The sequence below is a fragment of the Phocoena phocoena genome, chromosome 3 (assembly GCF_963924675.1).
Source record: "Phocoena phocoena chromosome 3, mPhoPho1.1, whole genome shotgun sequence".
Classification (NCBI taxonomy): Eukaryota; Metazoa; Chordata; class Mammalia; order Artiodactyla; family Phocoenidae; genus Phocoena; species Phocoena phocoena.
This window is the reverse complement of record NC_089221.1, coordinates 150126718-150154003: the sequence shown is the minus strand read 5'-3', so window position 1 is coordinate 150154003 and position 27286 is coordinate 150126718. Positions and strand designations below refer to the sequence as shown.

The window sequence follows — 27286 nt, the reverse complement described above, 5'->3', positions numbered from 1 at the left end:
CTGCAACTGCTCGGATCACAGAGCCCAGGAGCTTGCCAGCATCTCCAGGAGGAAGCCAGGCCTATGTGGCAGTTGCTATGACGACTAGTTTTCTTATAATTATAGAACATGATGGTGACACAAAAAGCCACACAGTCACTTTGTTAGGACCTGTCTTCCTCTGACAGTTCCAGGAGCTTAAACATCATAAAATTTTTTTTAATCCCGTTTAAAATAATCACACATGGCAGCAGCAGAGGCCCAGAGAGCAAGACAGTCAGGAGATTAATCCTCCCAGCTGCGTGAGGGGACCGCGAGACAAGCCACATGACAAGCCACGAGGAAAATGGCATGTCTTCCTTGGGAAATGTTTGCTTCTCTCCTCTCTTTTGGATCAATGCATTTAGGACTTGGCCAACCAGTGGATTTAAAGAGAAAAAAGAAGAGAGCCAAAGCAAAATTGGCCTAATGCTTGGCAAGTAACAGGGATAGGCAGCAACATTTTAGTATTCTAGCAACCACTTTTCAGTTTAGTTTAAGTTAGCCAATTACCCATATGTACAGGGTTTCCTGATTTGGAAGCTGATAGAGACAAAAGAACACACACATACTCTCATATACATACCATAGACATACATACCCCTCTGGTCCAGAAAAGCCTGACTCTTGCCACTTATTGGCTGTGTCAGCTTGAATACCTTCATTAAACTCTCTGACCCTTGGTCTCCTCATCTGGCTTTCAAAAATAATGCCTACTTCAAGAGTTAAAGATAAAATAGAAAATGACTAGCAAACTACCCAGCATATAATAGGAGCTCAGCGAAATGGAAGTTATTGTTATTAATTAATTACAAATAAGAATTCTTTAAATCTTGTTTTACTTTCCACAAGCATCTTCCTTTCATTACCCCAACATGGGATGTGAGAAACCTTTATGAAGCCCTACCTTCTGCACCACTTTCATCAATCCAGCCAGGTAGCAGGGGAACTCTAGTTGAAGCCAATGTGGCATCTCAGAGCAGTGGTGGGTGCAGGCAAAGGCTGGGACATTCTCCAGGTGAGAAATTGACTTGGGGAATCAAGGACAGGTTTCTGGAGGAGGTGAGCTGGTCCACAGGGCGGAAAACGTGGGCTGGCAATAGAGCCAGGGGAAAATGCATGGGCAAAGACCTGGAGGGGTGAAAGGGCATGGTGGTTTTACAGAGCCATGAGAGGCCCGGAGCACAGAGGACACAGGAAGGGTGGAGGGACTTAGCAGCAAGGACCACCTTTGCAAGAGCCTGCAATATCACGCAAAAACCTCACATTGTTGCCTGTCGGAGTGGGGAGCCATCAGAGATTTCTCAAGCAGGATCTGATGATCGTTCTGACTTCATAACAGGTAGAAAGGGGAAGATGGGATGAAGCTGGAAGGTCAAAAGCTGGCCTGGCAGGAATGGTGGGCGAGGAGGTGCAACTGAGCCAGGGCAATGTGTCAAGACAGAAGGCCTAGTGAGATGGAGCCAGGCGTGTCTTCCCACTGAGACCCACCCTGGGTGGAAGCATTCCGTCTAGCCGGATGACCAACACCTCAGCAATGAAACTATCATGTAACTATGAGAGGCAGCTCACATTGATCAAGCTACCATGGGGCTTATATTATCTCATTTTGTCCTCAGGCCAGGCCTATGATGTAGACAGCATTATCCCATTTTACAGATTGGGAAACACAGGTTCAGAGAGATGAAATGACTTGCTTTAGCTCGTACACACCCACAATGTCAAACCCCCAGCCCATGTATTTCCTCTTTTCCATACTGCCCTTCACACAAGTGTACTGGTAAACCCTCCTGGGCTAAGAAAGGGGGGTGATGCATGATTTACACTGTTTGCTCATTTCCATAGTGTAAATACTCCCACCATGGTTGGTTACAAACTTCCAACGGTTTAACAAGCAGTGTGCAAACTTTTAATCAGCCACCTCCTACAGGAGTCCCATAGGAAATAAGAATATTCACTAAAGTCTAGAAGTCATCTACACTAAACTTATAAACAAGTGACTTGCTTTATTACAGCATTTATTTGCCAATGTTTGAGTCAATGAGAATCAGAACCTGGCAATAAAAGCAGCCCAGTCATTAGGCTGTGGAGTGGTCATTGAATCTCCCAGTCCCACATCCAAACCCTGAGTACATTCCTCCTGAGATAGCACCACAGATGTTTTCTCTCCCAGGGAAATGTTTTGTTAAAAAAATTAAGCCACATTTGCTTCTCAGTTCTCAATAATATATGTTTTTGAAGGTCACTCTAATAGTACCATTCCATGAGGCCAGGAGAAAGCACCCAGCCATAAACATAGGCCTACATCTTTATTCTGATTTTTGGCAAAACCCTAGCCAGAAGTGTGATAATAAACATCAAATACTATTGCAGATTTTCTCCACCAAGCGCTCGCATGTAAATTCTTTCCGTTCCAGATGATGACTCTGCTCTTAAGCCAGCAGGCAGTGTTTTTAATAACTTACCCGAAATGTTCCTCAAAAGTTAAAAAAAAAAAAAGAGGGCAATAAAAACCAAGACAACAGATAATAAAGTAAAATCGCTTATCCCCATTTGCTGCTGTCAGCAAATATTAGAATCCCACCAATGGAGGGCAGCCCCTGGGGTTTTGATGAAAGATTGGTAGAAGCAAATGGCAAAGCTATAAATGAGGTCTCACCTCCCAGGGAATGTGATATCAGGAAGAGGACATTTATGAGAATGTGTCATCGGCAAGAAGCTTAGAAGCAAAGATAGAGCCCCGATTTTAAATAAAGATATTGAAAATGAGGCAGCCAGAGCTCTGGTATTTATCAATGTGTAGTTTTCCATCAGCCAGATATTTGTGTTTGCTCATTAACCTGTTTATTTAGTTATTAAAGACATCATTTGGTGCCAAGTGTGGGCCGGCACTGGCTAGGTTCTTGGGGAGCAAAGATAAAGAAGACACCATCCCAGCCTTAAGTCAGTGGGAGACACAGCAGGTAATGTTGATGCCAACACTATATAACTGGAGGGTTATATAGCAGGTGCAGGAACCCCGAGGAGGAAGGACAGACTGCACAAGGCCTGGCAGGCAACCCCTCACAGGCCAGAGCCATTTGAGTTGGGTGCTGAGGGATGAATAGGGAGTTTGCCCAATGATGGAGGTGGAAGGGCATTCCAGTGGGAAGGGACAGTACGAACAAAGACAGGGAGGCATACGAAGTATGGTGTCATGAGGGAAGGACCAGGGCTTCACGCAGGTCAGGGAGAAAGCAGGTGAGCAATGGAAGCTATGGCAGGGTTAGAGGATGGCAGTGTCCTCGCAAGATATGCACGTTAGAAAGAGTCCTTCTTTGGGGAGGTGAGAAGGATGGGCAGAAGGGGGCCGAGAAAGGAGGCAGAGGGACCCAGAAGGAGGATGGGCCAGGAGATGATGGGTGAGGACAGAGACCAGAGAAGAAAGCACAGTTACCAGAGACTCTCAGGAAGGAGAGGGGCCTGGACTCTGCCGGCTGTTAGATGTGGCCACCTCCCCACACCCAGCCGGGGAGGCTGATTCTGGTGTTTTGCCATGTCTTTCCCAGGTTGGAGTTAGAAGGACTGTGAACAGAGTTGAGGCCTGAGACAGAGTGCAAACACCCCCAACCCCTGGCTGGGTGGAAGAGGAAGAGAAGGAAAGAAACGTCTGGCAGGTAGACTGGCCCAGCAGCATCCCCCGGGAGCTATTCACTGGTAGTCAGGCTCTCTTCCACTGGCGGCAGCTTCCTTAACCTCTTACACCCGGCCACGGCCCCCTGCTTAGGACCTGTGAGTACATCCCAGCTCCACAGCCTCCTGGGCGTGGAACTTGGGAAAATTCCCAGCCTCTCTGAGCCTGGTTCCCTCACCTGCAAGTGGGGTGACAGTCTCGCCAGCCCAGTTTGCTGGGATCATTCAGGAGATACCTTACATAAAGCGCCAATCACAGGTCAGGTCAGGAGCAGAGCACAAGCCCCAAAAAGTTGAGTGGATCAGTGAATGGATGGAACACTGAAAAATCAACACCCTATAATATTAGGCCTGAAGCTTCAACTGGATTTTCGTTTATTTTTGTTCTGTTGGTTTGTTGTTGTTGTTTGTTTCTAATAATAGCCCACAGGCACCAGCTCCTTAAAAACTGCTAAGCTCTCGCTTCTAGTTCTCCCCAACCAGCTTTATTTTAATGCGTCCATTTGCTTGACGGGAATGGTGGGTTCTGGTCCCTTTACACTAATGCATCCCTCCCATTCTGGATTCTCCCCACTGACTGCGCTCAGGGTCTGGTCTGTAGGCATCCCCAGGATCTTTCCCCATGCGCCCGGACACCCTCTAATCTGAGCTTATCCAGGCCATAGCCACCAGAGGCAAATTTCCTGAACCCGGACTCAGCACGTTACTGGGGATGAATACTGAGGCGGTCCCAAAAGTCTGGGGCTCACGTTGCAGCACACGTGACACCCACTTTATGCCAGGCCCTCTTCTGGGAACTAGGAACACATGAGTGGGCCAGCGTGACCCTACCTCCCGTGGACCAGAGGCTGGAGGGGGCTGAAGATGCCGGAGTAGCCAGTTACAGTACAGCAGCATTCGAGAACCCCATATGATCTGCAGAGCCCAGAGGAGACACCAAACCCAGCTCAGAGGATCAAGGGAGGCATCCCAGAGGAGGTGACCATACAGGGACAGTATTCCAAGAAATTGGCCAGAACACTCTTGTCTAATCCACACCTTTGCAAGCTCCTCCAGAGCAAGGATTTTGTCTTGCATATCCGTGTGTCTCCCAGCAACAGGCATCCAGCCCAGCCCAGAGCAAATTTGATAAAGACAAAGAAGAAAGGGGAGAAAGGGCAGGAAGGGAAGAAGTCGGGCAGGAAGGGAAGAAGTCAGGCAGACCACAGTTTGGCAAGGACAATGGCAGGGTGGCATCAGGTGTAGCAGAGAGAGTGGGATGTGGAGCCATAGGGCTGGGTTCTTATTTTGTTCTGACACGTCCTCGCCGCGTGGCCTTGTCAGACAATTCACTTCTTTGAGCATCAGTTTCCTCATCCGTAAAATGGGGATAAGAATAACAGTAACAAGTACACAAGGTTGTTGTTAGCCTAAAAAGTGGATGTAAAGGCATTTTTAACAGGTACTAGGATTATTCATTTTATAATGGATGTGTTGAGAAGTAGCCTACCAAAAACTATTGCCTACACTCCCCAGGAGGCAAAGAGATAGCTCCCTAGGTCACTGTAGAGAGCCAGAGGCCACCCATGGATCCGGACATTGAACTGGCTACACTTAGAACAGTTCCTCCAGGTTTTCCCAGCCACATTCCCAGGGAGAAAAAGCCAGGAGAGGGAGGACCAGGTCTGTCTCAACCAACACACAAAATTCAGCTAATTAGGTAACAAGCTAAGAACCCAGGGTGAAGGAAAGGGATCTGAACAGGAAGAGAATAAAATGATCATTCGTTGAGAACTAGAGTACGCCAAGGACTTACACTTTGTGCTACTGTGTCCTGGTTTACTGATGAGGAATCAGGAGCTCAGAGAGGTGAAGGGACTTTCCCAAGGTCACGAAGCTAAGAGGTGACAGGGCTGTGACCCAAGTTGCCAAGTGGATCTAGCCCCAAAGTGCAGGTGTTCCCTGGAATACCTCTCATCAGCTTGGCACAAACAGCCTCCAAATGCAAGACTCAGTTCCTTCTCACAGGTGAGCCTGGGGACAATCAGGTCTGATGGCATGGCCGGATGCACCAGCTCCTTTGATAGCATAATCAGCTTTAGAAGAACCTCCAGCTCCCAGGACTAAGAAAGAAGGAGGGGCTTCTCTCTGCATGCTCCCATCTTCTCAAAGAAGCCTGATGAACGGTCTCTCAAGTCTGTGGCCCTTGGCAATGACTGCAAGAGCCTTCAGGTTAAAAAGAAGTTCCAGGCGATTCTTTCAATCTTTCTCAGTTCGTCTCTCCCTCCCTGCTCTCTCCTCTCATTCTCTCTCATAGAGAATTGCTACAAGCTGATCTCCCCAGGTCAAATTTGAGATGTGAACTCACAAGTTGTTCCACCTCCATGAAGATATTGGAATGAGGGAGGGAGGCATCTTTGCCATCCCCATGGTTACTTCTGCCACGGGCAATATCCTGGAGGGGCAGCCCGGCCACTGTTTACCAGCGTTATGCTCTCTAAGATGAACTGGGAATTCTCTGACTTCCAGCCCCTGTGGTCTAGCCGAAATTCCTATCCTGAGCTCCAGACCCGTTACATCCAAGAGTGGCCAGACTGCCTCTGCCCCACCCCTCCCATGGTCTCCAGGCACCTCACACTCAATGCGTCTCCCACTGCCTGGTCCCCCACCTCCTACCCAGTGGACAGCATCCCGCCCACCACCCCCCCCAGCCCCCCTGCTCAGTCAGCCAAGCCAAACATGGAGGAGCCCCTGATGCCCCTTTCTCCAACCAGGAAAAATTCTACCTCCATAACAGCCTAGCTGGACCCCCGAGTCCCACTGCAGCTGACAGCTCAGACCCTCAGATGCTTCCTTTTTTTTTTTTTTTAACATCTTCATTGGAGTATAACTGCTTTACAATGGTGTGTTAGTTTCTGCTGTATAACAAAGTGAATCAGTTATACATATACATATGTTCCCATATGTCTTCCCTCTTACGTCTCCCTCCCTCCCACCCTCCCTATCCCACCCCTCTAGGTGGTCACAAAGCACCGAGCCGATCTCCCTGTGCTATGTGGCTGCTTCCCACTAGCTATCTGTTTTACGTTTGGTAGTGTATATATGTCCGTGCCACTCTCTCACTTCGTCCCAGCTTCCCCTTCCCCCTCCCCGTGTGCTCAAGTCCATTCTCTACGTCTGTGTCTTTATTCCTGCCTCAGACTCTTCTTAATCACCAGCACCACAACCTCCTCCCCAGGGTGCTGCATCCACCCTCACCCCAGCAGATGCATCCTTCACGCGGCTCAGGGGGAGCTCTCTTTAAGGAAGTGAAAAGCCAGGCTAATAAATGCTCACAGCTCTACAAAAGCAAACCATTTTGCTCCATTCCTCCCATTTTGTTCCAAGCGGCAGGGCCCTCCGCCCACACCTGACAGTCGACAAAGGGCTGCCCCGAAACCCCAACGCCCTTTCTTCCCAACCCCCAGGGCCAACTGAGTCAAGCTGCGTGGGGCACTTCCTCAGGCCCTGGACCCTGAAAAGCCACTCATTTTCTCCTGACTCGCTTCTGTTCTAACCCATAGTTACCTAAAGCAGGCTGCACAGATGAACAGAAAGGCGGGGGGTGGGGCCGGCTTTCAGCACTGGCCCTGCCACTTGCTAGTGGGTGAGCAGGTCACATCACTGCTCTGAGCCATAGTTCCCCTTGAAAAAAACGGGATTATATCAGCTTCTCAGGGACTCGTGGGCATCAAATATGATAAAATTGCCACATCACCAAAAGTTGCCAACAAAGAGGAAAAAAAAAAACCAATGACAACATGGTCCAACACCACGGCTGATAACACAGCCACAAACGACATTTTGAGACATTTCTTTCCATGTCCTTTTTCCTCTGTATACTTGTGGTTTTTTTCATAGTTCCAGCCATAGAAAACATACAATTTTAATCTCTGCTTTTTTCACTCAGTTTCCTCTATGAAGCATTTGCCCAAATTATTGCATGTTTTCATAACCATCATTTTAAATGATTGCCAAATAAGGAATAATTCCATCAAAAACTGTAACACTCTATTTGGCAAATTTTTAAAATATTCTAATTTTTTCTGATTATTGTAACAATTCATGCTCGTGTAAAATTGAGAAAGTACAAGAAAGATGAAAATATCTCGTTAAGCCCATAATTCAGAGTAAACTAAATACTCTCCCTCCAAAAGTGATTCCTAAGAAACTGTTGAAACAGTCCATCCTATGCATGTGGTCTTACATATGGAATCATGAGAAAGCTGCTGAAAATCTAGCATTGTTTCCAATGCTTCGATTTTACAAATAACACTGCAATAAACATTTTTGTGCATGAATCTGGGCATACTTCTGATGATCTTTGCTGCCAGGAGGACAGGTCAGCTTTCCTCCCTGGCCTGATGCTCATACATTATGCACCGTGATACTCCTCCCCTCCCCTCACAGCTACCTGCTGGTTCTTGCAGATACCTGCATGCAGTTCAGGCCAGGTCAGCATTCACTGGGCCCATGCTGTGTGCCAGACACTAAAGCTACAGCCAAAAATAAAAGCAATTCCTGCCCTCAAAGAGGGGGCCAGCATCCAGGGAAGTCCCACATTCTGGGGGGATGTACACAGAGGTGCCATATTCCCTCCCAGGCTCACACACCCAGCTGCTCTGACACATGTAGCAGGGAGAAAGATAGGGACAGAAACGGACCAATGTGTTTATCCATGTATAATACATACTCCAACCAAGTATGTATTATACAAATACATATAGACAACCAACCAACGGCTGTTTTCACTTCCAAAGCCCTCAGCCACAGTTGATACAAAATAGTTACTATTAATCATGCACTTATCATGTATAGATCCAAGTGCTTTGCATGTATTCTATATTCCACTCTCACAGTAACCTTCTATTATCGCCATTTGATAAATGAAGTTTATTGGCTAGCTTGTGGCCACATGGCTGGTATGAGGTGGAAACAGGGCTCAAACCCAGCCAGACTGCTTCAGTTTCCATCCACAGAACCACTTATTCTACTGCCTCCATGGCTGATATTGCCTCCTAAGTATCTTTTAGGCCTCTCTCCACTCACCTTCTTTTGCTAAGCCACTATTGTTTTTTACTTGCAGTAACCCAGCAGTCTCCCCACCCTCCCTCTATTACTCATGTAAAAGCCAGCATGCTTTTTCCAAAAACCCAGTTTAATCATATCCTTCCTCTTCTTGAAGTCCTTTGGGGTTTCTTTCATGCTTCTAGCCTAAAATAATAATTCCTCCATACGGTCTATGATGACTGGGACTGTCTGCCCTCTGCCCACTTTTCATACCTCATCTCTGTCTGGTCCCCACACCCCTCCTAGAGCTGAGCTTCACTGCCCTTATTCCTATTCAATGTTGGGTTCAACTTCCCTCCAGCCTCAGGGCCTTTGCACAAGCTGTGCTCTCCTTAGCCATCTAAGTGACTTCCCTAGGGTACTTCCCTGAGCTTCCTCCATACATCCTCACAGAGCAGCCTTCATGACTCCTTCACGCAATTCATCACAGTGATATGTATTCACCAGTTCTCCTAGTGACCCGGCCACCAGTAAATAGAAAATCAACCATTCGGTTTTTACCACTAAGAAGTCAACTTTTCTCTCCCTTTGTCTTTTTTGTATTTGTTGCAATCAACCAATGTCTAAACTTTGAGTTTCTTTATACATTTCTATCACATTTCCTGATGATTGTGATGGAAAGGCAGAGAGACAGGGACAGGAGGAAAAAGAAGAAATGAGACACATTTATCAATTATCAAATTGTCTGAACATTTCGGAGTAGGAGAGAGGATAACTTGTCCTCAAGAGGCAGAGCTTTAGTTATTTGATTAGACTCAGTGACCCACACCCAGTCTTTCTGTTACACCATCAAGACACTGACCGTAAATTCAGCGATTTTCGGCACCCGGAACTTCCCTTTGTTCTTCTGTTCGGGCTGATATTCCGTTCTTGTCTTCACAATCACCTGAAATGTTCAACCAGTGTTAGCATGCACAGAGACTTGACTTTTCTGTTCCTTTTTTTAGTAACTAGAATTTACCGTATATTGCATAAAGATCAGAAAATAAAGAGCCTCCCACTCAAACAAACACAAGAAAATAGAAAATTCAAATTACCCATAATACTTTCCAATTCCAACAGACAACCATAGGTGACAATTTTGGTCCCACCTTTCCAGTTTTTATATGCATATATATGCACATATTCTGCATATGTATTTGCTATTTATGCAAATATATACTTTATGAAACGGATTCATACTTCATTTTATCACACAACACTACTAATATTTTCTCCATGTAGAAAAATATATGATTTCATTTTGCCTTTTGATGTAGCTTAATATTTCATTGTATGCATATAGCACAATTAATCTAACCGGTCTTGATGGCTGAACACGTAGGTTGTTTCCACAGTTCAGGGTATATAAACAAGTTATGATGAACATCTTGTAGCAAAACTTTTGCACATATACTTAATTCCAATTTCATTTACGGACTTCCACAAAGAAAAACATAAAGGTCTACTGAATCTATTGTATCATCTTATTTTTCTGAAGTCTGAATATTTTGCAGAGGTGGTTAATATCTTTTCAAGATAAGCTGTCAACCTGCCAAGAGATTTATGGGACTCCATCCCACAGTGTAGGCAAAGTGGAAGAAAAAAGAAACTTGACAGACAATCAATAACTATTGCCAAGTGTCACAGTGTCATGGGTAACACAGAAGATGTCTGAGTCTCGGGGCCTCAGCTGTAAAATATGGACAGTAATCATAATCATAACCCCTAGTTAACAAGGCTGTTTTGAGGGTTGAATGAGATGATAGTGGGTAATACTTTTGGAATAATTTATTATGTGCCACAGCTAGATCAAGCCCTCCATATACTTTATCTACATATCACTGCTATTTCCATTCTCCTGAAAGGAAAACTGAAGCACAGAGCTGTAAAGTCACTGGTCCAAGGTCACACAGCTCAAAGGAAGCAATCTTCTAACTATGATCATTCTTCTCATTAGTGCTTAAATTAACCAAATTTTCACTGAAAACTTTCACCAAGTTTTCCTAGAGACAATAGTCAAGTGTGTGTACTCCTGCAAGAATTCTTCTATGAAGAATTTTCTTTAAGGTCTGTGAGGCATACCTTGGACAAAATATAGCTCAAAAAGGAAAGGATGGGGAGGAACGACTATTATTGAACACCTACAGTGTGGCACTTAAATATGTTAGTTAAGGAGGATCCGGGTCCCAGCCCATCTAGAACATCACTCCTTCCCTGACATTTAGAACTCATTTGCAAATGTAAATTCTGTTGTTTTGCTCCACCCTCTTTGGATTCTGCTTCTCCAAATATTAAAAAGTGAGCCCTGGCTTCCTTAAAGAAATGGTACAGCTAAACAAGGATGAGGGTTTTGTGGGGGAGTGGGGTGGGGAATGTTCTTTTTATTTTTTTCTATCTCCTGTTCCAAAGAATAGGAAAGCAGAAGCTTCTTTGCCACAAGTAATAAAAATATCCCTCATGCTTTGCAAATTTACTATATGGCAGACACTGAGAGCTTGACATGCACTATCTCACTTAATTCTGTGCTGTGGGGCAAATACTGATACTGTCAATATTGTAGGGAGAGGAAACATTGTGCTTTGGGTTTGAATCCTGGCTCAAGCACTACACCTTCTGTGTCTTAGCCTTCTCATCTATTAAATGGGAAAATAACCATCACTACCTGGTTGGGTTGTTAGGAGGCTTAAATGAGTTAATATAAGTTAAGCACTGAGACCGTTCATTCAGTAACAACGTTTTTTTCAACACTGCCTCTGAGTGCTGCCAAATGTTCTTCCAATAGGTGTCTGAGGCAGATATGGAATCGGGCCTCTCTTGTACCTGTCAGCCTGCAGGTCCTCCCTATCCAGCCCTTCGAGAGCAAGGCAAGGATTTCTCAAGAACAATACTGTTCAAGCATGGTCTGAAAAAAAAGGTTTCAAGGATGAATAGAAGTTTCCTGGGTGAACAAGACAAGATACTTTATGCAAAGTGAGCCACACGGTCAAATAAACAAAAGTGTAAAATAGCATGTAATCTACACATTTGGCCGTTTTGGTGTTATGTGAACTTCAGTGTGTTACTGAGAGTTAAGAACTAAGATAAATGTAAGAGTAAATGCCAAGGCACGGTTCACAGGCTAAGTGTTTCTGTTAGAAACTCACAACGTTCTGAGAAGGGCCAAATGAAATAATGTATGCGCAGGTGCTTTGTGAACTTAAAAGATATTCTACAAATTGTAATGATTAAAAATATTTGGAATATCACTAGATCAACTGACAGGCTATGGAGTATATTGAAAATTTAGCTGTCTGATCAGTTCTCTGAATCCACATTTTTAGAAATATTCACCAACTGGGAATGACAGTTTCTTCTCCCAATTCCCCATGTTGTGTGTGTATATATATCCAATGTCTGTATGTATATATATAAATATATTATAATACATCTCAATGTCTCTTTCTAAGATAGTGAATTTCCTGGTCAGTGTGCCATGTGACCTATAAGCCTTAGGGCAAAAACTGCCTTTGCCTTTTATGATAGACAGCATTCTAAGATGGTCCCCAAGCTTCCCACCCCTGTGTACATGCACTGTATAATCTCCTCCCTCGAGACTGAGGACAGGACCTGTGAATATGACGGCATAGTCACTCCCATGAGTATGCTATGCAAACTCGGTCACAGCAGACTGCAGAGAGATTCTCTTGCTGGCCTTGAAGAAGTAAGTCAACATGTTGTGAGAGGGCCATGCAGCTAGTACCTCAGGGTGGACTCTAGGAGTTGAAAATGACCCCGATCAACAGCCAGGTCACTCAAGAAAATGGGGACTTCAGTCCTACAACCACAAGTAACTGAATTCTGCCAACAACCTGGACCCTAAGAACCAGATGAGAATGCAGCCGAGCTGACAGCTTGATTTCAGATCCATGAGACCCCCGAGCACAGAACCCATCTAAACTGTGCCTGAACTTCTGACCTATACAAACTATGAGATAATAAACTTGTGTTGTTTTGAGCCACTAAAGCTTTGATAATTTGTTACATAGCAACAGAAAACTAATATGCCTTCCCACATTGCAAAGTCCATCTCGACCATCTCTTAGCTTGAGTCCTTCATTTCTAGATCCTTCGCCATCAGACTGGTCTCAAGCATAACACCTCAAGTGTTAAGAAGCATTTAGCTTCTTAGTTCTTAGCTTCTTCTTAAGCTTCTTGGCCTTTCCCTCTGCCCCTTTATTTTTATAAACATCTTTCCCAAAACTTCTCAAAAAGCCCTTTATATCATTCCATGTAACTTTTAAAGACCTCATGCTGTGGCCAACATGTTGAGATAGGAGCCAAAACTAAACAAATATTAATTACTGTTGGAATGAGACAATGAATAACCATTACAGTCAATATCATTATAATTGTCATAATAAATATTTTGTGGTTGCTTCTCTAACATCCATTTCCTTCTTCAATCCAAAGCCCCCGCCCCCCCACCGCCCGATATTGCTTTCAAGAACTCACCCCTGTCCCATGTGGCAGCCATGTGGTTTGGTGGAACTGATGACTTCCTTGATGGCGGGGATGGACCCTAATTAGGTTAAACCAATCAGAGCATATTATTCTATTGATCACAAAATTTGATTGGCTCAGAGATGGGCATGTTACCTAACTTGAGTCAAAGAGATATGAGGCAATACTGACTGGGAACTTGGGGGAAGACACCTCCTTGCTCTTTATGAGTATTCCCTAAAGAACATGTTCTTCCTCTGGATGGTGTGGTGAGGACTTAGTTCTGAAACTGCTGAAGCAATCGGTGCTACTATGGGGAGGAGCCAGGATGAGGTCAAAGGCAGCATACAAAAGAGGGCAGAGCCAAGAGGAACCCAGAGAAGTGGAGATGAGCCCTGATGACACCCTGCCCTCTAGATCACACCTTGCCTGAAACCAGACACATGCTGTACGCTGAAGTCATAGGGGTGGGGAGGGGGGCAAATATATACTCTTTGAACCTTAATCCAATTTAGGTTGTGTTTTCTAGTACTTGAGGTGAAAAGCTTTCTATCTGATAGAAATGTATTCCAAGAAAAAATGAACTGAAAAGCTATTCGAATTTAGTAAGATGGTCAAGTACTAAGTAAATATAATAAAACCAATAGATTTTCTCTGCACCAGCAAAAACTCACCTCAAAATATGATGAATCCACCAAAAGATACACACAACAATGTTCATAGCCACTTTTTTTTTCATAATAACACAGGACTGAGAATAATCCAAATGTCTATTAACAGGAGAATGGATAAATTGTGGTGTATTCATAAGATGGAATGCTAACAGCAATGCTACATGGACATGGGTGATTCTCACAGACATTATTACAGTGAACTAAAGAAATCTGAGGCAAAAAAGTATTTTTATGTCTTGTGTGATTTCATTTATATCAAGTTCAATATATATAAAATAATTTATATATTATCTGAATATATATTTAATATGCCATTTACCATTTGCAGGACTGATGCTGAGTTTAGGCAGAGTTGGGGTCATAGCCCTCCTTCAAATCCATATACTACTTTGCCCCGAACCCCTATGAGATGTTGCTTATGCCCTGAGTGAGTTTCTAATGAAAACACTTCTTTTGGCTTCAGAACACTTCTCAAACCACTGAGTTCAAACTAAGCCAACAGACTGGTTGACTGACCCTGTGTCAATCCTCAGTCATCTGCTCCTCTCTTTAGCTATACCATCTTTTCTCCAAAAGCAACCCAGGTAATGTTTTACCTTTGCCCCTAAGGAAGTGTTAGCTCATTAGAACCCCTTCTCCATGTCAAGAGCAGGTCTTTGCCTACTTGCCTGGAACAAATGGGCAGTCCGCTGGCCTCATCTTCTTTGACGTCTCAGTAATATTCTTTGACCACTCACTCCTCCTTAAAAGTCCTCCTCCCGGGTCCACGGTCTTCTCCCCGCTCACTGACCAGCCCTCCTCAGGTTCCTCCTGCCCTGCTTGACTTCTCAATGTTAGAATCTCTCAGGGCTAGGTCATGGGCATGCTTCCTTCCTACAAGTCCCTTCTGAGTGTTCTTGCTCCCATCATTTCCAAGTCCATCTTTATTCTCATAAGTCTCAAATTTACATCTCCAATTCGGACCCCACCCGGCACTCAGATTACCCTACTGGACATTTGCCCTTGGATAGACACACATCAAGTTACCATGTCCCCAGCAAAGCACTTGGGTTCCCTGACCCACTTTCCCCAACCATCTTGCCCTCAACATTCTCTTCCCCGTGTAATCGCCAGATAAGAAAATAGCAGCATGATATGTCATTGTTTATGTCAAGTCATATACAGGAATCTCTCATGACCCGTCCCTTCCCTTCAGTCTCCAAATCCATTCCAATCACCAGTTCCTGCTTCCTCAAAAATTTCTCTCAAATAAACCCATTTGTCCAGTTACACTGCCAACACCCTAATCCAGAGCATCATCCTCTCTCTGCGAACTTTTGCTCTGACAGCTTCCTTGTTTCCGTCCTTGCCTCCCCAAACCCAAACAAAAAGAGATTTCTAGACCAAGAGAGCATCATAAACCAGCAAATGTTCAGAAGACATGCAGGAGGCTGGACCTGGGAAAACCACAAAGGGGTAGTTTTGAGTGGCCAGGGAACAGGGCAGGTGAAGTGAGCGATAAACAGAGGCTCTGAATGCCATGCCTAGCATCTTGAAGATGAACTTGAGAACAGTGAGGAACTGAGGAAGGATTATAAACCAGAGAATGGCTTTCCAGGTGTGCATTACATGTAGAGGAAAAGCCTCTGGCACAGTGAAGATACACTGGAGACATGTAGAGAGCAGGAAAAACCAGCCCTACAGTTACTGGAATCAACCAGCTATTGGGCATGCCATGGAGCGTGGTGTGCTGCTCCCGTGGACTGGAGCCAGAAACAATTCCCTTCTATAAAAGGAGATATAGTAACAGTCAATTTTTTTTTAGTACTATGAAGGGGAAAGCATAAGAAATGTTAGCCAATCGTTATTAATTGTACCTTGGAGGAGTCAGCTTGCATACACAAAGAAAGAGAGAGAAGAGAAAATAAATTTGCAAAGAAAGGGTCTGTTTTCTGCAGTTGAAAAAAAAAAGTGGAGCAAAACAGAGCCCTGAGCTCCCTGATTAATAACAGAAATGGGAGGAAAAAGTGGAGAGACGGGAGGAAAAAATTCTTTCTACTCTTGTTATTATTAAAAGTGGGGTTTTATAGACACTTGGGAGAATGAAACTCCAGGTTTTCAAATATCATTGTGGATATGGGCAAAGAAATAAATCTGTTTTCTTTTCATGTCAATACATCAGTCCCCATTGTTCGGTCAGCAGCTGATATGAAGAACATAATTTAACACGATCAGCATTGTGAAAATGGGATAAATTATTCATCCCAAAAGGACCCCTCATCTGGATATATTCCCCCTTTGCTGGCAAGGCCAGATAATACATGGTGGTTCAGATGGTGCAAAGTACAGAACATAAAAATTTAAAATACTACTTCCCAGGATTATCAATAATGAAGAGGTTCCTGCATGGAGAGGCCCCAGGATTGGCAGGAACAATAAATAAAAATGCAGAAGTGCTGACAAGGAGCATGATTGTATTTTTATGAGCTGGACTTGCACAGGCCAAAAATAGACCTAAGCTGTATCCTTCGGCTCATTCCTGCAGCAAAGAGAGAAGTTCGGGGCAGTACAATGAAAGGCTAGCCCCTGAGCACCTCTTGTGTGCCAGACACTGACCTACAGGCCCTACTGATGTTTTCCCTCAGTTAGTTCACACAGCCCCCCTCTCCGATCCTCACATCTCTCCTTTAAGATCATTATTATTCCCATTTTTCAGATGAGGAAATTTAGCCTCAGAGACTTCAGTCACTTACCTGTGATCAAATGACTGGTAAGTTGGTTGAGCTGGTATCCAAACTCAAGAACATGTTGCTTTTTTCTATCACTTTTTTAAGGTACCCACTATGTGCCTGGCACTGTACCAAAAGCTTTACATCCTATATCTCAGTAAATCCTCTCAATCACTCTGAGGTAGGACTGATTATCCCCATTTTATAGGAATCTGAGTCTCAGGGAGCAGAAATGACTTCACAACCTCACATAACCACTAAGAGGCAGAGTCAAGGCTTGAACCTGAGCTTCTGGCTCAGATCAAGTGCCACTAGTAAGGTCATCATTCAAAACTCGTAACACTCAAACTCTGATCCTATGGCACCTGTTGCTCCATAAATGTTATTAACTGAATGAACAAATGAATGAATCCTTCATCTAAAGAGACAAGGTGAAGTCACCCCAATGGGGCCTGAGTACATAGTTGGGAACCTTCTCCCATTTACTGCCTCACTCCTCAACCCTCACTCTATCTCTTTGCGTTCGAGTCTTTCCCTGGACCCTTGAAGTTTGGTAGTGGGCCCAGAACACAAGGTAAAATGTCAGTGCTCAGAGTACATTAGTGGCAGTGTTGTCCAATCCACCCATTCACCGACGGGGACATGGAAGCCCAGAAAGGGGGAGGGATTTGCTGCAGGTCACACAACAAGGCAGTGTCAGAAGTAGGACTCTAGTATGGACCTGCTGACTCCCAGTCCAGGGCTCTTTCTGTGAAACTGAGTCTCTTTTACTTGCTGGGCCTTTGATTTCTCAGGGCAGAATGGAAGGCTGGCCAGTATGGCCTCAAATGGATGGTCAAACCCAATAAGTCTATGACTCTCCAACTCTCAGGCAAGGCACAGAATTGGGCAAGGTGAGCGACTCTTCATTGGCTCCTACAGGGACGGCCAGCTCCTGCTCTGAGCAGAGAGGGTAGCTGCCCGGGGCCGGAGTCACTACAGCAAGGCCGGCCCACAGCTCTGCCACCCAGGCCTGTCCCCTGTAGGGCAAGGCCCAGCCCACCTTTCTGCTCAAGCCTTCTTACAGCCTGGGGCCAGCCCCGTGCACTTCAGGAAAAACAATCCTGATTCTGGGACTGAACTGATGTTGATGATAACAGCAACAACCATAATAGCAACCTAGCATTAATCAGTTACTCTCTGCTGGGCACTGTGATAAACATTCGATATGCATTTTCTCATTTTACCCTTTAAACAATCCTTAGAGGAAGATATTGCTGTCCTCGTTTTAACAATGAGAAAACAGAGAGACAGAGTGGTTAGTAAACTGGCCCAGGGTCACACAGCGAGTAGGTGGTGGAATTAGGATTCAAATTCAAACTGCGTTGCTATAATGCATGTACATCTATACAGACCTCCCTCTACATGCAGGGGCACTAGCTCGTTCCACAGTGGTCTCTCTGTGTGTGACCGTGAGCAAGTAAGTAAGTCACTTCAGCTCTCTGAGACTGTTTCACCATCTGTGAGATGGAGGTGATTTTTTAAAAATAGAAAATTTGATATATGCTCATGGTAAAAAAATGTATGAAAATTGTAGAATAAAAGTTTTCGAAGGGACCCCAACCACTCCATCCATACTCTAACCATCTAATGGTTTCTTGCGTGTCTTTTCAAGACTATTTTATGAATTATAAGAATGAAACATACACACGTGTTTCCACAAATGGGATCACTCTATACCACACTCTTTAAAGTTGTTTTAACAGAGCAATGTGTCTGTTGCTTTTTCCACATTAGCGCAAACACAAGCAAATCTGTCTCATCCTTATAACAATTGCTTACTATTCCACATCCATGCACCAGGGTTTGTCCAACCACTCCAATCTCATGGAACATTCCAATTGTTCTCTCTCTCTCTCTCTCTCTCTCTCTCTCTCTCTCTCTCTCTCTATATATATATATATATATATATATATATATATGCCTTTGCATACTTGAAAAACATACCCATAGAATAAATTCCTGCCAGTAGCAAACATACCAACTAAATACGATATACAGTTTAAATTTATAAACAATATCCAAATACCCTCTAAAAACCATTGCATCCCATTATATAACCAACCAGAGTGCAATGAGAAGATCTGCTTTCTCCCAGTGTTAGCAACACTTGGCACTATTACTTTTTTTTTTTGCCAATCAGATAGGTCAAAATTTATATTTCATTAAAATTATATTTTCAAATTATAAATAATTTTTAATCTGCTTATAGGTCATTTTTTGTCTATTTTCTGGAATCACCTAGTCAAAGCCTTTGCCAAATTCAGGATGATTTATAATCTTGTGAGTCTCTGAAGAGCAGAACGAGGGGGCTCAATGAGACTGGAATCGGCAGAGACGTGCATTCTCTGCTCCCCAGAGAAAGGCTGACAGTTCTCTGATCCTGTGTATCAGGGAGAAAAAGAAACCCTCTAGGGAAGCCATGAGAATGACCAAGAAGGCATGGAGGACTCAGTGACAGGAGCAGCATCTCCTTTGCCCAACATCCTTCCAGATCCGTCCTGTCGGACCCCTGCTCCCTCGCTGTTGAAACCCCATCCTTCTCAGCATGTCTCACGTTTACAGTCATCCTCCAAAAATGTCACCTTCGGGAGACATATTCCGAATATCCAGTGAAAGAAAGGAAACTCTATCAATGAGCACCATCTTTGGGTCATTAGACAATTTTCACTTTTTTTTTTTTTCCTCACAGTAACCCGGTTAGGTAGCTATTATGTTAATTTTACAGAAGAAGAAAAAAAAAAAAAGCCCAGAGATGCCAAGCAACTTGCCTAAAGCCACACAGTACATAATTAGTTTAGCTGAGAGTTGAATCCAAGTCTCTAAGACAACCAAGCACATGCACTCTACCACACAAAGTGAAGGGTGCTAAACATCAATAATTGATCTTTTAATGTCTGCGTTCATTTCCTCCCACAAGCAGGTGAGCCAACGTCCTCTAGGATGTGTAAAGACTTAGTAGAAAGGAAAGGTACATTTGCTTAGAGCCTGGCAGCTGGCTTGATGAATACACAGTTCATCTGGGGCTTTGCCAAGGTGGGGTTGTGCCGGTCTGTGGCTTGCTTTCCACAGACCAGCCATCCCTTAGCTGGCATTTCCCAGCACTCTTGGGTGCAGATCTTGGCTGCACTGTTTTCTTTCGGTGTGTCCTAGGACAGCATTCCCCTTCTCTGAGCCTGTTTTGCATGGTTACAACCTCACAGAGGAGTTGTGGAGACATCTGGGTTATCGTGGTCACTTAGGTAAACCAAAGGCACGTCCTGGAGATTGGTATCTACAGACTGATGTTCCAGCTTCTCAAGAGCTTGCTCCCATGACCTAGAGAGAGCCATCAGACTGCTTAGATTCAAGTGGAAAAATTAAGCCCAGCCTTACCCTAGGCAAGGGGCAGGGGGCCTCGTTCAGCCAGCATTTCCTGCTGCCCGCCATACGCCAGGACTAAGGGTACAAAGATGAGACAGAGCCAGGACCCTCAGGCCTAGTAGGAAAAGCTCCTCAGTGCTGACCCAGCACCAAGTCTCCATCAATCCATCCACTTCCCCATTTCTGTTGCCACCATCCTAGAACCCACCACCAACATCCCCTTCATGAGCACAGCAGTAACCTTCTAGCTGATCTCCTGCCCCCCACTCTTTTCTTCCACCATACATGGCCAGGGCTGGGAGGTTGGTGGTACTGCAGGAAACCCAGTAGCCTCTGTTTTGGGGACATTTCTCTGGTGCTGCCTCATTTGGAAGATGGACTGGAGAAAAGAGGAAGAAGAGACCAGGAGACAAAGCATGAATCCCTTGGCCCTAGGGTGGCCCACTGCAGCCAGAGGAATCTTCCTAAAATAGAAATCTGATCCTGTTACTCTCTTCTTTAAGCCTCTTCAGAAAAATGCACGGTGCCCTCATGAGCTGGTGCCCACCACACGTCATCTCCCAAGTCTCTCCCCCTCCCTCAGCTGACCCAGCCAACCCAACCTCCGGACTGTTCCTCCCATTCCCTCAGTGTCTGTCCACATGCTGGTCCCTCTGCCCCCTACTCCCCTTACCAACCCAACCTCCATCTCTCAGCCAGGGCTCCTTCCTCAGAAGGACCTCCCCTGACCATCCTGCCATCATAATTTAATCCCCTTAAGTCTTTTTTTTTTTTTTTTTTTTTTTTTTTTGCGGTACGCGGGCCTCTCACTGCTGTGGCCTCTCTCGTTGCGGAGCACAGGCTCCGGACGCGCAGGCTCAGCGGCCATGGCTCACGGGCCCAGCCGCTCCGCGGCATGTAGGATCTTCCCGGACGGGGGGCACGAACCCATGTCCCCTGAATCGGCAGGCGGACTCCCAACCACTGCGCCACCAGGGAAGCCCAATCCCCTTAAGTCTTAGCGTCTCTTAACTCTACAGCACCTTATTCTTTCCTTAATAGCCCTTCTTGCAGTTTGCATCTCTGTATTTCTATTTGTGTGCCGGCTTGTTTGAAGTCCCTCTGCCCCCAACGGCCATGCCTGACTTTTCATGGCTGTATATGCATAGCTTAGCATAGGGCCTGGCACATAGAAGTGCCCAATAGACATGCTGGATGAGAGAGTGAGTACCTTCCAGTGCAATCAGTATAACCTTAGCTATAATTATGGGTGGTCAGGGAAGGTATCCAGGAGAGCTGCCATCTGAACTGGGCTTAGAAAGATGAGCACTGGCTTATCAGACAGGCAAAGAGGCAAGGAGAGCATTCTGGGCAGAAAGAATGGCGTGGGCAAAGAGGAGGGAGCAAGAAATACCCTGGAGAGTGTAGAAAATTCCAGGGCGGGGTTTCTCAACCTCAGCACTGTTGACATTTTGAGCAGGGCAATTCTTTTTTTAGGGGGGTGGGGGGGTGGAATTTTGTGCATTGTGGGATATTCAGCAGTATTCCTGGCCCAAAACATCCCTCCTCCTATTGTCACAACTAAAAATGTCTGCCAAATGTCTCTCTGTGGGGAAAAGTCACCCCCGGTTGAAAACCACGGCTCTAGGTTAGTTCTGACATGCTGGTGTTCAAGGTACAAAGTGAGGAGTGATAGGAATGGAAGCCAGTGGGGCAGATAATGGAGGACCTGGAGTGCCAAGGTCAGGATTTGAGGACTGTACCCTGTGCGGGTGACTGGACAGGCTTTCCCTGGGAGAAGGACTGGTCACAACTCCAGAGGCACTACTGCAGGTGTGCTGTGGAGGATTGATTAGCATGATAGAAGAGGTGGGGAAACAACCACGAGGCCAGCCAATCTCGTCTCCTAAGGCAAGCACAGTCCCGCTAGCACTGGGTAGGGAAGGAGCCCTGGAGGCCATGACATTCTCTCTGCAGGATCGCCCCAAGCCCCACCTGCATGTCCAGGAGAGCTCAAGAAGAAGCCATCGCCGTAGATGAGGGAATGCGGAGTTTGAGGAAGCACTGCCTGGGGATGGGAGGCTTCTCATTATCGAAGGTAGCACGGTGCAGAGGGGAAAGCTATGGTGTCAGGTGCACCGGGGTTCCAACCCCAGCTCTTCCACTCTCTCTGTGAAGCTTGGACAAGTCACTCCATTGATCTGAGCCTCAGTTTCCCCAGCAGTGAAATGGGTGCACTAACACTCACCTCGCAGGGGTGCTGGGAAGATTAACTGAAACGACAGCTATGAATGCCCTGCATGGCCCATTCCTGGCCCAGAGCAAAGGTTTCAGACATGTTCATCCTCACTGCTTAGCCTCCAAAAGCTTTTCCCCAGAAACTCGCATTCCATACTAAAGAGTATGTAGTGAACAAGATAATTGTCAGTATTACACACCAAGCACACTCTGTATTTTACATTTTCAAGAGGAAAACCCATGATGTAACATTGGGGTTAAATATACTTCTTTCTGATAACCTTTTTAGCTTCAAACCCTCATCATCTGGCTGGACATAGTGAGAGAGCTGACAACTGTGTCAGAACTCACCTTGCCTTCTCCACAGCCCCTTGAGGTTGAGTCCCCCCCTCTACCTACAAGGAGGCTGAGGCTGAGGCAGTTAGAGAACCTCACTCAAGTCCTCAGCCAAGGTAGGCTCATAAAAGGTAGAGCGCTGAACCCCCCAAGAGTCTGTGCTGGTAAACACAACACTGCTCTCAGCATTTGGCTTCTTGAGTGGAATTTACTGTTAACACATCTGTTCTAATGTCAGGGGAAAAAACCTGGTTTACTCTTATAAATATTATAAATCTAAATCCTAGCACAGAAAACTCACAGGAGTTGAGCTGAGGTTGGTGACGGAGCTCTTGCTAGAGTCCAAGTTTGGGGACTCCCAGACCAGCTGGCTCCCTATTCCTGCTGAGGTGGAAGGTTCTAGAACAGCGCTGCCTGGGCTCTGGGTTCTCCAGATTTTGCCAGGAGGCTTACCAACTCTGCGCTTTGGGAAGTGACTTTACCAATCTATGCCTGAGTTTTATCGTCTTTAAAAACTGGATCAAAGTAGCAACCCCTTTATTAGGTCCTACTAACTATTGAAAGGATGAAAGAACATTGTGTGTGTGTGTGTGTGTGTGTGTGTACTTGTGATTTACAACATCAACTAGCATTTAAGAAGCACATGAAAATGATAATTTTTATTCTCTTATGGTTAGTTTTGTGCCAAGCACTTTATTTATAAGACCACATCTAACTTTGCCCCAACCACTGTGAAGTAGGTGTGATCCTCCCCACGTCATGGAGGAGAACACTGAGGTTCGCCTGGTACAAAGACTTTATCATGAACATCAGAGTGAGTCTGATGTGCCCCTGTGGCAATGTGTCCCTTTAGGGATTTGCATCTTACAGGATACTTTGGTTTGCTTTCCATGCATGCAAGTCCACAATGTATTATCTTCGGGCTTTGGGACATCTGGACCAGATGCTCAGTGGTTATCAGGTGTGTCTCCTCTCTCAAGGAAAGAAAGAAGCCCTTGGAGGTGGGAAATGGGGTGGAGAGTAAGGGGAGACAGAGGCCATGATATCTCTGGATGACCCGCAGATGTGTGTAGAGCTAAGAGGAGAAGTGAGCTCACCCCAATCCCTTTTCCTTGCATACCTGTCAGGGACATAGAGATCTTCGAGACTGTAAAGGGTAAAGATTCTTCCTGAAACTTCACGAAACCTTGAGAGAATATTCCCTCTGCTTCTCCTCAATCTCCATTACATCTGGGATCAAATTCCAGCATTGCCACTTACTCCTTCTGTGAATTTGGATAACTAACCAAATTTCTCTGGTCCTTCACCTTTTGCCCACAAACGTGGATGTATAATCCCTGGGTAATGTGCATCTAGCACAGTGGCGCTCAACTTTGGCTACACACAGGAGTCACCTGGGAAGACTTAATTAATATTGACACCTGGGTCTCACCCCCAGAGATTCTGATACAATTGCTCTGGTACAGATATCAGGATTTTCAAAGGCTCCCCGGGTGACTCTAATATGCAAGTCAAAAACTGAGAACCTCTGCTGTACAGGTAGCCAATACCCAATTAATACTGTTCCTTCACATTTCTTTAGTGCTAACTGCCTGTTCAAATTTTATTTTCAAAAGGTCTTACCAGTTTCTCAGAATGGCTCAAGGATTCTTTATTTCTGCCACCCTTATGCACATTTTCATACTGACAACCTCTGCACTTTCAAAACAGATGACTCAACCCTTAGCCAATCAGCCAGGACGTCTATCTAGCTTTGGCTCCTCTTCTGTTCATTGGATAGAGCCAATTGGTTAAGACACACAATGCCCTCCTGGAGATGCTGATGAGAAAATCAAACAAATGGAATGATCCATTGTTCACTCTTCAGCAAGGGAACCTCATCATTTGCCTCCAAATCTCTCTCTTATGGTAGGTAAAAGCTCACATTGTAAAACCCCAAGTTCTCTCAGATGGATCTTAAACAATATCCTTTCTCTCACCTACGTCCGTGGGATAACTCCACCACTTTTGTATAATTGCTCACCTCCATTCCTCATGGACTACTCCCATGTCAGGAGATGTGCCATCAGCCAGCCACTCATTTCCAGCCACGCCTCCGCCAAAGACACTCTACTTCAGTCATGCTATTTCCCAAAAGCTCTCCATCCTTTGCATATGTGTGCCCTTTGCCTTAAATGCCTTTTCCTCCAATGGTCTACCGGGAGGTTTTTACTCACCTTTAAAAGCCAAATTCAAATGTTCTCCTCTGCAGCTTACCTAATCTGTCCTCCCAGTCCCCTCTCTGCCACAACAGAGTTTAGTTTTTTCCACTCCTGTGCTCTCACAATCTTTGTAATGCTCAGGCACTGCATTTACCATGATGCTTTATATTAATTTAAGCGTTATACTGAATAGGGATTTCGTAATGTGTCTTTTTATAACCAACTTGCAGCATAGGAATGGGGCCTTAGGAGGCGCAAACTAAATGCCTGCTGGACTGCATCCAATTCTCTGTCCTCAAATCTGTAGCAGTCAATTTTTGAAACACCTTCCCAAAATAATCAAGACAATTTTCTCTTTCATCATCTAGAAGCTTATTGGTATTCATCTACTATGATGGAACTTTTAAGAGGAAAGATTATTTTCTTGCCCATGTATGTATATGTGAACAAAAAAATGAATAAACACTTACCATAAATCTGAAATAACATAAGAGATGTCATGTCTCTGGAAGGAATAACTACATTTTACAAGAAAGGGAATGTATTTGGCTGATGAGGGAATGAAAGGGTTTGGGGGAGGTGCAATTTTTTGCTGCTTTATTTCCTGGGAAGGGGGGAGCATGGCGGGGGGCTGATGAGGAAAAGAGCACCTGCTTTACCTTTTCCGGAGCAGGTAGCTGTAAGTGATTAACCTCCAAGGGAGTGATGAGAGGGACGGTCTGGAAGCCATCCTCAACCGAAGGCGGCTTGGTTCCCTTCTCACTGGGGTTACTGTTCAGCTTCACCATCCTTACGCCTTTCTTCCCAGACCTAAGGCAAGCAGTGGGATTCTAGTTACAGTGGGAAGTGAGGCAGGAAAACAGAGGGCTGACGACAGAGAAAATAGCGCTGTCCTCAATAGTTCCACTCCAGCAGCTTCAGTGTACAGATCAGTCATCGATCTTCCGCTAGATTTCCTGACATGATTCCCATCCATCCAGTAAAACTTCTTTAATCATCCAGATATGCCACCTACCCATGGCACTTAAGAGCTTTCAAATTTTAGAAACTCAAGGAAAATCCTAGGCTCACGTACAAAATATACAATCTTAAAAAAATATCCAAGACACTAGAGCTAACATAATCATATAATCTCAGTGGAAAGCTTATTCTTAGTGCAAAAATAAATCCTATTATTCTGGGTCACCCTGCAGTATGATAAATTTCACCTTACCATCTTGGTTGCTATTTTATAATGTGGTTGTTTTTTTTCCATTAATCTCCCTAAAATACAATAAATACACTCAATGCCCCTATGTGTAGTGTACCCTTTGACTCAATATGTAGGTTGTACAGGAGATACAATTTCCTAAAACAAAAAAGGTTTGGCTTGAACCTGATCCTGTTATTCAGCCATGGAATGCCTCCATTTCCTCAATAGCAAAGGGCCATTTTTTTTTTTTTTTTTTGGTTCCATGGAAAGTTAGCAATCCCCATATTGCAAGATTGCCAACTAAATAAACAAATCACATTTATTTCTTTCCAGCTCCCTTGGAAGTGAAACGGTGATCCCACCCCAGCCCCAGAAGCCCAGCACAACTGAATTTTTCTTGTCAATCCTGCTGATGGAATGTTATTAGACAAAATAGGGTTGTTGTGGGAGTGAAAGGGAAAGGGTTGGAGGACATTGGGGAGTGGTTTATAGCAAAAACAAATGCCTACTTACTGCGCTGCACTCTTGAGGGGTCAGAGCAGATTCAAGCCAATTTGAAGAGGAGGAGGACGGCCAGGAGTCCTCCCTCCTCAGCCGGAGCTTGTGGTGCTGAAAGGACAGCGCCTTGCGTGCGTCTGGAGTGAGAGCTTCTGAGAGCGAGGCGCAAGCGAGCGGGCTCCTCGCAGCTGTCTGCCTGCTTGCTCGCTCGCTCGCTCGCTCGCGCCCCCTCCCACCGGGAAACGGGCTCCCACACCATCTGTCATCTGGCACCACCTGCTGTTTCTCATGCATGGCCACAACCACAGGATGGAACAAAATGGTTTCAAAAAAGTGGGAGGGATTCTGGCCATAAAAAATAAAAAATTAATACGCACCATATTATAAGCAATCCTTGAGCCTTTAGAAAAACTGGAGAAGGAGGCACATTCATTAGGAGAACGGACCACTCCTAAGATCTTCCAGAACAATATCATGAAACAGAATTGTTCAGGACCTGCATCGTGCTCTGACCTGTCTAAGGAGAGAAGGAGAACTAATATTCATTATCTCCCATGCAGTGGGGACTTTCCCAGGCTCTTTCAGACTATTTCCCTCATTTGCAAATTGTGATTTCTAAGAGTACCTACATGATGGGGTTAGTGTGAGGTGTGAATGTGATAACTTGGGGAAAGCATTTAGCTCAGAGCAGGGTGCTTGGCAAGCAACGCATAAACATAAGCTCCTATTCTCACAATGCTACTGTCATCATGCAGGTCAGCTAAGGTCACAGAGCTGGTATAGCACCAGGAACTGGGATTTGAGCCCCGATCCATTGCT

At 45.0% G+C, this 27286-nt stretch overlaps 1 protein-coding gene across 1 annotated transcript in view; it reads right to left on the bottom strand.

Annotated features, from left to right (window-relative positions):
- Nucleotides 1-26653, bottom strand: part of NSG2 (neuronal vesicle trafficking associated 2) — a 59960-nt gene extending 33307 nt beyond the window's left edge. The window contains exons 1-3 of the mRNA XM_065873964.1: nucleotides 26483-26653; nucleotides 25437-25587; nucleotides 9581-9664 (exon numbers count right to left, since the gene is read on the bottom strand). Coding sequence (XP_065730036.1) covers nucleotides 9581-9664; nucleotides 25437-25565 — 213 coding nt within the window. The 5' untranslated portion in view covers nucleotides 25566-25587; nucleotides 26483-26653. The remainder of the gene's footprint in view (nucleotides 1-9580; nucleotides 9665-25436; nucleotides 25588-26482) is intronic.
- Between the last annotated feature and the right edge of the window lie 633 nt (nucleotides 26654-27286).